At 40.0% G+C, this 12,184-nt stretch overlaps 1 protein-coding gene and 1 pseudogene across 1 annotated transcript; both read right to left on the bottom strand.

Annotated features, from left to right (window-relative positions):
- Window positions 1-1,141: 1,141 nt before the first annotated feature.
- On the bottom strand, window positions 1,142-1,982 carry LOC137673946 (olfactory receptor 11A1-like; annotated as a pseudogene).
- A 3,108-nt stretch (window positions 1,983-5,090) lies between these two features.
- LOC137673945 (olfactory receptor 10A7-like) lies at window positions 5,091-6,074 on the bottom strand. The gene has a single exon (XM_068419013.1). The coding sequence runs from the start codon at window positions 6,072-6,074 to the stop codon at window positions 5,091-5,093; it is 984 nt and encodes a 327-aa protein (XP_068275114.1).
- Window positions 6,075-12,184: the final 6,110 nt, after the last annotated feature.

The following is a 12,184-nucleotide window of genomic DNA, read 5'->3' as shown; positions in this document are numbered from 1 at the left end:
CCTAATGCCTGTGAGTGTCGGAGCAGTGAGTAGCTTTGTCAGAGGTTAGAGGTGAGAGACTAAGACAGAGCTCTGAATTGGATTCCAGGTCCTGCTGCCCTTGGGCAAGTACCCTCCTACTCTTGCTCCTTTCCCCAGATGATAGTGGCTGCTGCTTCTGAGACAGACAAGAGGGTTGTTCTGCAACTTCATTTTCTGATCAAAAAAATAGAGCCAAGCTCAATGTTGATTTTAATGTTTGTTCCTGCCTGGGTGTGAAACCAAGGAGGCACAAATTCACTGTGAAACCTCAAGTATGATCATTCCTACAGGGCACAAGGGGAAGAATATGCTGGTGCAATCTCAACAACCAAAAGAAGGTTGAAAGGATACAAAGATGTGGAAGGGCTGGATCAACCTGCAAAGGGTGGAAAAAACTCCTTTCCCCTAATTTTGTGTCTCTTTCATACAATCTTTGATTCCTTCCAAGAAAGACAGAAGCTTTGTTTGACAACTTCATTTCCTAGTGACAAATTGCAAAACCTGAGAACTCCTCCAGACATAACATGAGGCTTAGAATGAGAATAGAAATACCTGACTTATCTTTAAGATAAAGGCTTCACAGACAGCTGTTTGCTTTGCCAGTGCCTTTTTACCCTGTCCTGGTTGACACACAGTGCACTTTAATCATTGAAACCCTACAGGAAAACCACACTGCTCAGAGGTGGAAGATTGTGAACATATTCTAGAAAAGTCCATTACTTGCCTGTGATGGAAAAAGTATAGAGGCAGATTTGTTCCCTTTTGGAGGCACAGTTGGACGCCACAGCAGACATCCTAGGATGTATCGGGTGGCAACAGATATGTATGTGTGGGTGACTGAATTTAGCAAGCACTTGGCAAGCACAGAAATATTGGACACACCTATGCTATTTCTCTCCTATAAGGATGTTTGGTTTATTGTAGCAATGTTTGCACACTAATTAGTCCAAGGCCAGAAATTGCCTTAACAGCCCAGCAGCTGGAGCACTCATTTCCATGACTGTCTCAGGACGTTGGAAACTTTGTCTCCTTTCCAGGGAAGAAGACTAACTTAGGTTCAAATGAAAAGTTTTCATAAGGCTGCTATTTCAGTTTCACTTAATAATTGACAAGAGCTTGTTCATGCCTTATCAAAAAACCTGTGTTTGTTCACAGCTGTTCTCAAAGCCTTCTTTACATTGTTATTTCTTAAACCGTGGGTGAGGGGATTGACCAGTGGAGTCAGAACTGTGTAGCAGACAGAGAACACTTTGTTGAGGCCTCCCAGTATGTGTGATTTTGGTACCAAGTACACAACAATCAAGGTCCCATAGAAAAGTGTCACTACAGTGAGGTGGGAAGAACAGGTAGGAAAAGCCTTATGCCTTCCTGTGGAGGATGGGATCCTGAGGACAGTGTTGCCGATGTACACATAAGAGATGAGTGTCAAGAGAAAAGGGAGGCCAAGATGAATGTTACAAGCTCAATCCAGTGAGTATCACTGCAGGAGAGCTTTACCACCAGCATGAATCACAGAAGAAATGATGAATTTCATTTGGGCCACAGAAAGTTAGCTGTGGCATCAGAGAGGTGACTATGGCACTAACCAAGAACCCATTTAGCCAAGATCCACCTGCTAACTCAAGGCAGTGCCTGCCATTCATTATGGTTGTGTAATGCAATGGTTTGCATATCGCAACGTACCAGTCATGACATGACAGTCAGGAGGCAACATTCTGCACCTGCTAGCCCAGTGAAGAAAAAGTACTGCAGAAAACAACCATTAAGTGAAATAACATATTTGTTTGTTAGGAAACTTGCCAGCATTCTGGGCAGGATGGTGGAAGTGTAACAGGTCTCCAAGAATGGCAGATTCCCCAGGAAAAAGAACATGGGGTTGTGAAGGTCACAACCAGCACCATGATCAGGAGGTTCCCTGATACAGTTGTAATGAAGGTCACTAGAAACATGAAGAAGAGCATAAACTCTTCTTCTGGAGTATTTTGGAAACCCAGATGATGAATTCTACAACAGCTGTTTCATTCCCCTGCTTTGCTCTTCTCATGACTGTAATGGTTATAGTAAATTCAATGAAAATATTAGTGCAGGTATGTTTGTTAGTTAACACAGAAAGAGGAATCATCAATATGAAATTCCCCAGAAAGGTTGCAAATAAAACCCCTGTTTTCCCAAGAGGGCATTTATGCCAGCTAACTTAATGTCTGTGAGACTATTCTCCATCACGTTCCCTATCAGGGTCAAGATTCACCCATTCCCCTTTCAGAAGTTATCAAGACCACACAAAATACATGTCTAAAATCAGAAGTACCATACAGAGTTCCATACTTTGAACAGAAAGTTTTAGCCTGCTTTTAAACTATTATTCAGATGTTAAAAAATATTTTTTTTTTTTTTTAAAAAAAGAAAACTGGTTTACAGCCTTCATTTCAGATAAGAAAAATCTGTGCCTGGTACTACACACTCTCAGTGAACATTGGGGACCTAACTTTCTGTGATGCTTAGGAAAAGCCAAGTTGCAGTGATTGTGCAGGTGACAGAAATTCTTCAGTTACAGGTGTTTGTTTTGAAGTTCAACCAAAGATTTCATTATGTGCAATGGAAATATATAATATTCTTGCGCTTTTCAGTTCCATTTCTTGAGATATCATCTTCCTGTAAGAGTCAAATATTGATTTACTCCAGCTTATTGTAACTTTCTGAGCATCAGGCAACCATGTTAGATGGCCAAGTAGCTAGTAACAAATAACAAAGTTATTTCTCCTGTTATCAGCTTGCAAAGATAAGGGTATTTAGTGTTCAGCTTTTACTTTATTTTCGGGTATATACAGCTATTTTTAAAGATGTTCAGTGGGCAGACTTATGTCCTGCTAATTATCTACGTATATCTTAAACAAAATGCCTTTTCTGATCAGAGATCCTCTGAGAGATTATCTGTTTGTAAGAAAAGAAAAAAAAAATAATTGTATTACATAACTTACAATAATTGTTGTTTTCAACTTAAGTCTTAAACTAGCTGAAAAACTTTAAAAGTTTTTAAAATAGAAGCTTGGTCTACCTGGATGTCATGTTTTTGTATCTCGACATACTAGTGACTGGGAACTATAAAATTAGAACAATCGACAGTCAGAAAGTCATTGTGTCTTCCTGAAGTCTTCCATACTCCCGGTGAAACTGTCACTGACTCCAGGATTAATTTTATCTAACTAAAGACATTGGCAAAGTTGATATTTACAGCAGAATTAGTATTCAAAACTTCCTTTTTTGTTGGAAATAGACTGTTAGCAGTGATTCGTCTCAGTTTACATGTCTCTTTCCAGACATAGTGTCTCTTGCCCTGAAAGTCCAGTGACTCTATTGGCTTAGTCTCCACTAACTGTAAGAAAGCAAGTAATAATTAGCTCAAAGGTAGGTGATGATGTTGCAGAGGTCTGTGGTTAGTCTTTTTTATTCAACCTGTCCAGCAAACATAAATTTTAGATTCCTAGCTGAGGTCCAAAGGAATCGGACAACTCAATTGTGACTAGAAAATGCTCAAATCTGAACATAAATTTGGAATTACAATCCCTTGTTTTCTTCTAAGTACAAAAATCATCTGTGATGATTTAGACTTCTAAGTCAGAGAGGTTGGCACAGGAAACAAAAAAACCCTCACCTGCAATAAGGTGTTATTCAGTGTTTACATGTTTCATTTTCATGTTCCTTGGCATAACACAATAACAGTGCTACAGAGAGCAGCAAGAATGATGTTTCTCCATGAGAGAGGACTATTCAGGAGACAAGGGTATCCAAACCATAGGCAGAGGCAGTGACAGGGTGCAGTCCTGCAGCACACACAAAAGGTGAGCAGAACAGGGCCAGTGACATTAACGGGTTCCTCTGAAGGCCAGTGATCATCTGATAAACACAAGGTGAGATGTCCGGTCCAAGGTCAATCCAGGAAGCCTAGAAACAAGTCAGGAAGAGCAGGTGACAGGGCTAGGCACAGGACTACTTACAACACAACTCATGCAAGTGGGAGGGGAGGTAGGGGGGAGAACACCCAGGCCTGAGCTTATGTGGAGCTGCTGGAGCTACGGGCAGAGGATGAAGGTCCCGGATGAGGCTGGTCATGGCATCTGTGCTCGCTTGATGCCCTGATAAATTCCCGATTTAAATTTCTGAAGGAATTCAACCTGCTTAATGTAGGGTAGGATTCAGTCTGAAACCAGATGTTTAAATGTAGGCACCTAAACTCAAAATACACATATATACATATGTATGCATGTTTGTGTATAAATCTATATACATATGTAGTCTCTATTTATACATATGAGTATGAATCATGTCTTTGTATCTTAAAGTTGGTGTGCACTTTCTTTATGATGGAAATGCATTTCTGATTTCTTTGCCATTGCCAAAGAAATCAGAAAGCAAAAAATTCTGAGTTTGTGAACTTCATCTGTTAGATATTTAAATCTAATCCAGTCACTCTGGATGGATTACTGTAACCAGAAATTAACATCTCTGATAGCTATATTAGACTTCTTTCTTAAGTCAATGATGAGAAATAGACACTCCTAAAGAATGATTCCTCAGTTTATCTTTGACAGATAACTTACAGAAGGATTGCCCTCCAGAAGTGACTGTTTCTTCCCATTTTTCATAAAGGGATCATTCTTTGATTGACTTAGACTTGAAGGTCAAATTTTAGGCAGTTAAAATTCAGTAGGAGTTATCTCGTGGAGATGACTCAGCCCAGCTAACATCTGCAAATTATGAGAATAACATCTGCGAAGCAGATGAGAATCCCAAAAGAGGCTGTACATGATTATGTTTATTTTTTTCTTTCCTGCCTTTTTATTTCACAGTGGTAAAAATATTACAAAGGAAATAATAATGATTGTTTTTTGTTTTTTAAAACCTGGAAAATCTGGAAATTTATGAAGAAGTTGAATAAATAAAAACATACTGGACTTACGCATAGGCAGACACACTTTTGCAAGATTTGGGATGTTTATTCATCTGTCATTTAATTGAAGACAATACTAATTGTGTTTAACTTTACAGATCGTCTGAAACTTCTGCAATTGCTACTGGAAAAATGATAAAGTTCTGAGTCTTTCTGATAAAATCTTTCTGCTGAAAGCTCTCTGTAGTGCTTCCCGTACATCACTGTTCCTGAGACTGTAGATGATGGGATTGAGCATGGGTGTAATGACTGTGTAGGAAAGAGACACCAGCTTTTTGTTATTTGCTGAGAGGCTTGACTTGGGGTGTAAATGAATTAAGCAGGTTGTACAGTAAAAGAGAGTAACAACCATGAGATGAGCAGCACATGTGGAGAACACCCTTTGCCTGCTTTCAGCCATGGGCATCTGCACAATGGTATAGATGATGTAGATGTAGGAGATGGTGATTAGGATAAATGGCAGCACCATAATAAGCAGAGTGGCAATGAACACCAGAAGCTCGAATATGTTGGTATCCGAGCACACCAATTTCAGTACAGGTGAGATGTCACAGAAGAAATGGTTGACTTCATTTGACTTGCAGAAAGGCATGCTGAATAGCCAACCAGTGAGCCCAACTGCTACAGGGAATCCAGAAAGCCAAGCTACTGCTGACATTTGCCTGCACGTCTTTTTGGTCATGATGATAGCATAGCGTAATGGGTGGCAAATGGCTACGTATCGGTCATAAGCCATGATCGCTAACAAGAAACACTCAGATGAGATAAAGAGTACAATCAAGTTCAATTGCAAAGCACACGCTGTGAAAGAAGAGGTCTTCCTTTCTGACAACAAATTTATCAGCATTTTTGGCACAATATCTAAGCTGTAGCAGATCTCCATCAAAGACAAATTCTTAAGAAAATAGTACATGGGCGTATGAAGGGCAGGGTCAACAGTTGCAATGAGGACAATAAGAATGTTTTCCGTCATAGTGACTATGAAGACCAAGAGAACTACCATAAAGAGTAAGCGCTGGAGTTGGGCAAGATGAGTGAAACCCAGCAGGATGAAGTGAGTTACTCTTGTGATGTTTCCCAAATTCAGATTTTCCTCATTCTCCATCTGAAGAAAAAATGAATCCAGCAGTTTAACACACTGTGATGATGTTGCAGATTAGTATCTTCAGAAATTGACAGTAGAATGATAAAAGAAAGATGGGCTGATTGTAGTTCAAATAGCTTTATAAGCCACCTGAACAGACTTGGGGAAATACCAGTATTTTTCAATTTGAAGGTCTAGATATTAATCTACAACCTGATACATAAACATATTCAGAAGCACACCCCCAAATACCCTTCCACATTTAAACCACTCACATAAACAATCACTCAGAGAAACAGGCATGCAGTTATATATACACACATGCAATCACACAGAAACACAAGTGTGTTTATGCATCTGGATGCAGAATCCACTCTCTGTTCCATCCCCTCATGCTTACACCTAGAGGTGCATCAACGCACTCACTCGCAAGAATTACAGAAGCAGATACATAACCCCTTTATGTTCATATCTATAGGAACAACCAAAGCTATCTATTGCTCAGCATGGGGAATACCTTTCCCCTTAAGTAGTCCTAATGAAGATAGCTTGGTTGTAATCAGTACAGGATGTGGGAAGAAAATATCTAAATTGTCTTTTGCTTCCACTTTACTTTTAGCCCCAAACAACACCCCATCTTTCATTATGCTGAAGCTGCCAGTACTGAATAATGTTTTTCAGATAAAGGTCTGAACCTCACAATGAGATCAAAGGATATTTTGAGCTTGAGGAGGAAAGACAGAGAGATGGAGATCTCCACTGCCGGTATCTGCAAGACACCCTGATTTAAGCCACACCGTGAGGATATGCTAATCTTTACTACAAAACGTGGTGGGGTTATTTTTTTGGCCAATATTTTATTATCATCAAAATAATGATTCCTTTTTTTTTAATTTCCACTGCCATTAAACTCAACTGGGCATTTTTTGGATTTTTATACTTATTTTTAAAATAAAAAAGAAAAGGCTTTTAAGTTACTTGAAAATGGTTTATAATGTCTTTTTACCCTTTTTTTTCCTTTCTCATAAGTTGTATGAGGGAAGGGGAAAAATTGAAATTAAATATTTTTTTCTTTGCATAACTCAGTTGAAAATGAAAGATGTTTTTATGTTTAAAACAGAATGTTTTCTTAAAGAAGGAAACTAAGAAAAGGCAAAGACCATGTACAGAAATGTTGTAAATGCAGAAACATAAAATGACATTTCACACTCCTATTTTCCAATAAAACCACAAGACAGCTTTCCTCATTAATTTTTGGTCTTGAAAGAACTTACCGTGTTAATTCATTTACCACTTCTTGGTGGATGAGTGGTTAGTGTAGAACATCATCAGACCTTCACTGTGTCATACTCAAATATGAAATTGTATGTGAGTTTCCATGTTCATCTTTTATACATCCCTTGTTGCATTTCCACCTTCTCAGTAAATAACCCTGACTACACCTGAAAAGCTCTAGATTGTCTCATGATTCATGTCATTTCTCTCTTGGGAAAAAAACCTGGCATCTCCCTTCATCTAGCTGCTCTTAACCATCTGCAAAATAACTCCCTTCACGCTTTTCCTAGAGGCATTTAAAACTGTGTTTGTGGGAGGATCTTAAGAGTAATGTTTATTTTTAGACAATAAGGAAGTTGTATAAGGCCAAAGAGCTATCTTGAGAGTAGAATATTAAGGAGAGAAAACACGTCTAACTTCCATTTGTTTGCCACTTATTTGCTGCTCCAGAATGGTGAACATCTCATATAGGTCCTGTGTCTTATCTACCAAACCTGTTCAATTGTCCCAGATGTCATAATGTGTCTAAACTGGCAATAGATGCCTTTGTTAGGAAAATGAAACTTGCTGTACCTATCTAGATCCTATTTAGAGGCAATAGAGTCACAATACAGGACACTTCCTTGGATGACTGAGCAGGCATATAAATATATCCTATAGGCACTACTCAAAGTACATGTCTCAGTGTGTGATTCAACTCCATAGAAAATGCCTCATGTTACCTATTTTCTGTATAGTATAGATATCTATGCCAGTACATATAGCTCTAAGAACTCTCTTTCAGGTTTCTTGAGGAGTGTTTCAGGCCATCATGGTTAGCATAAACTAACAACTCCACACAAGTCAGCGTGCAAGACAGATAAAATGAGGATGAGCCTGTTCTCTAGGACCAGACAGCTACACACAGCCTCTCTGAATGTGGTGACTCCTTGAGTAACAAACCCTTCCTGTAAAGACATGCCACCATAGAACAAGTAGAAGGATTTGACATCCCATGAGACAGAGCAGGAAAGAGAAGGTAAGAAGAGGTGGAGAAGAGAAAAGGAAGAGCAGTAAATGGAAGGCTACAGGGAGAAATGTCAGGGGAAACCATGACTGCACATCATCATCCTCCTTTGCTCTTCCCTAGTTTTGAAGTCCAGACAGGTAAAGGACATGGCTATGGCATAAGTTTGGGAATGTTGTAGCAGTTTCCTTCCTCAGCATCCCCAGGAGCATTAGGGATGTTCTGGACCACTCAGGTAGGGAAAAGCAATGGTTCTATGCAATCATGCTTTGTTTACACTCAACATTTACACCATAAGCCAGGGATAATATCCTGTCTTGGGGCATGGTGACAGCAGCCAAGTCCAATGACCTCACTGTCACCTGGAAAAACAGGCTTATAAGCAAACCAAATTACCCTCGTACCTCTTTTCAAGGGTGCTAAGAGATGTCTTTGAAAGGACAATATTGTCTTTGAAAGATAGTATCAATGAGAAGAATTCCCAAATCAGTGGAAAAAGAAAAAATTCACACCCATTTTCCACATGGACAAGAAGGAGAATACAGGAAACTACCTCATTCTCCAGCAAGATTATGGAGCAAATATTCCTGTAATCCCTGTCTAGGCACAGAAATGACAAGAAAGTGATTGGGAACAACCAGCATGGATCATACAAAGGAAAATCATGCCTGAGTAGCCAGGTTTGCTAAGAAAACACTCTGGGATTTCTTAAATTAGCTGTTTTGTTTTGAAAATGAAAAAAAAAAAACATCAAAAAAACAAACCCCCAAACCCAACAAAACTAAACAAAAAGAAAACCTACGGTTTCTTTGTGACCCTCACATGGAAACAGGCCACAGCTTCTAGTTCAGAATGGCTCATATCCATCTTACCTGTATCATGAGGATTCTTAAGTTTTCTTAAGTGGCAGCTATTTAGCCCTCTCCAAATGGAAAATCAAGATAGAAATAGCATCTAGACAGCTAACCTGATGAAGCAGCTAAGCACCACACAGTCGCTTGCTCACTTTTCCCCCTCAGAGGAATGGGGGAGATAATTGGAAGAGTAAAAGTGAGAAAAATCATGGCTTGAGATAAAGACAGTTTAATAGCTAAAGCAAAAGCTTCCTGTGCAAGCAAAGCAAAATAAGGAATTAATTCACTATTTCCCATCAACAAACAGTTGTTTAGCCATTTCCAGGAAGGCAGGGCTTCATCACACCTAGCAGTTACTTGGGAAGACAAACTCCATAACTCTGAACAGCGAGACCTGGACAGGCTGGAGAGCTGAGCGGAGAGGAACCTCATGAAGTTCAACAAAGACAAGTGTAGAGTCCTGCACCTTGGGAGTTATAACTCCATGCACCGGTACAGGTTGGGGGCTGATCTACTGGAGAGCAGCTCTGCAGAGAAGGACCTGGGTGTTCTGGTGGACAACAAGTTCACCATGAGCCAGCAATGGGCCCTTGTGGCCAGGAAGGCCAATGGTATCCTGGGGTGCATGAGGAAGAGTGTGGCCAACAGGTCAAGGGAGGTTATCCTGCCCCTCTACACGGCCCTGATGAGGCCACACCTGGAGTACTGTGTGCAGTTCTGGGCCCCCCAGTTCAAGAAAGATAAGGAATTACTGGAGAGAGTCCAGCGAAGGGCTACAAAGATGATCAGAGGACTGGAGCATCCCTCTTATGAGGAGAGGCTGAGAGAGCTGGGTCTGTTCAGCTTGGAGAAGAGAAGACTGAGGGGGGATCTTATCAACACTTACAAATACCTTAGGGGTGGGTGTCAAGAGGAGGGGGCCAGACTCTTCTCAGTGGTGCACAGTGACAGGACAAGGAGCAATGGGCACAAGCTGAAACAGGAAGTACCATCTGAATATGAAGAGGAATTTCTTTACTTTGAGGGTGACAGAGCCCTGGCACAGGCTGCCCAGGGAGGGTGGGGAGTCTCCTTCTCTGGAGATATTCAAAACCCGCCTGGACTCGACCCTGTGCAACGTGCTCTGGGTGACCCTGCTTTGGCAGGGGGTTGGACTAGATGATCTCCAGAGGTCCCTTCCAACCCTTAACCATTCTGTGATTTTGTGATTCTATTCCTTCTTCTTTCCCCCAGTTTTTATTGCTGAGCATGATGTCAAATGGTATGGGATATCCCTTTGGTCAGTTGGGGTCAGTTGTCCTGGTTGTGTACCCTCCCAACTTTCTCTGCACCCTCAGCTTACTTGCTGTTGGAACAGCATGAGAAACAGAAAAGACCTTGACACTGTGTAAGCACTGCTCAACAATAATTAAAACATTGGTGTGTTGTGAACACTGGTTTGGTCACAAATCCAAAACAGAGCACCATATGAGCTACTATGAAGAAAACTAACTCTATCCCAGTCAAAAACAATATTACAGTGCTTACAATCAGAGAAGCAGTGCCCTCAAACAAAACAACTGGCAGTTTGGGCAAGTTCTGAGAACTCCTTTGCTTTGAGAGCTATTTTATTAAATCCACATAAGAGACAGAGTGAGATCCATCACGTTAACAGTGCATATGATCACAGTGATTATCTGCTACACGATGATTGATTTTCTGGTTGTACATAGGAACATAATGGCATGTAAAGACAAGGAATCACCCCACTAAAGTCTTTATATGGTCATTTCAGTAACTTTCCAGACTCCATTAACTATTTACCTTGGGGAGACAAATTTATCTACCTTGACTGCCTAGTGCCTCTTAAATGACCCGTAATGTATCCTTTGGCTTCCAACTGCTGCTCCAGAAAGACCTGATTCTTCTGTAAGTCCTATGTATGACAAATCAGGTTGGAAAGGACCTCTGGTGTTCACTGATACATTCCCACTTGGAGCATGGCCAACTTAGGTCAGATTGCTTAAGGCCTTGTCCAACCTATCATGGAGATTCTATCACCATATCTGCTAGCTTTGGACTGCTAAATTGATCTATGTGATGGAATGAAGTACAGAAAAAAAAAACGATTTGTAGGTTAAGGGACCAAAGTGGGCACCCATATGTTGGTGTCTATGTGTAGGATAGATATTGAAAGTCCTGTTATTGTCATTGGTGTTCTTAGGTTGGATTCAGTTGACTAAACTTAGGGGCCTAATGACATTTCTGGGTCTGTGGGATTATCGATATGACTCAGAACATTTCGGCTTCTTCAGAAGGTTGAAGATTTCCCATAACCCCTGTGTAATATCTGATAGACGTGTCAGATACCCAAGGTCAACCAAAAAGACACTGTACACTGCTTTCTAGACACCTGGCTTCTTCCAGTAAGGTAAGGAGAAAAAAAATGCCAACCTTGAAAGCAGCTATATCATACTGTTATTTCTTCACTTTAAATTATTGTAAGTTATTCAAAAACATTTTCCTCAAAAGACAAAAAAAAGATGTTGTTCTGCTTGCCACAAGCTTTAATAAAATATACACAGAACAAAGTGGTTTTAGTTAATTTATTATGTATTTATTTCAAAATCAGCAGCATCAAAACTAACTGACCAGGCAAGGCAGGAGAAAAATGAGCCAGCATCATTGAACAAACTCACAAATAATGTATGAACCTTATTAGGAAAATGAACAGATATTTGCCTTATACTGTCTGCTACAAAAAAAAAACCAAAAAATAAAAACTGTCAAGGTGACAATCGACAATTGCAATAGCAATAGAAGTAATATAATTGCTGGTCTGAGTGCTCAGCAACAAAACGTGAAAGAGGAAAGAGAAAATAGAATAAAAGAGGCAAGTTTAAGGATATGGAATCCACTAGGAGTCATTTCAGCTTACAGTGATAACTGATCAGAAGTGTTTTTGAAGCAATAACTTATATTATTGTATCTCACTCTGATTTTAACAAAAGATTTGG

Source organism: Nyctibius grandis, chromosome 26, assembly GCF_013368605.1.
Source record: "Nyctibius grandis isolate bNycGra1 chromosome 26, bNycGra1.pri, whole genome shotgun sequence".
NCBI lineage: Eukaryota > Metazoa > Chordata > Aves > Nyctibiiformes > Nyctibiidae > Nyctibius > Nyctibius grandis.
The sequence above is the reverse complement of the archived record's forward strand: the minus strand, read 5'-3'. Positions and strand labels throughout refer to the sequence as shown.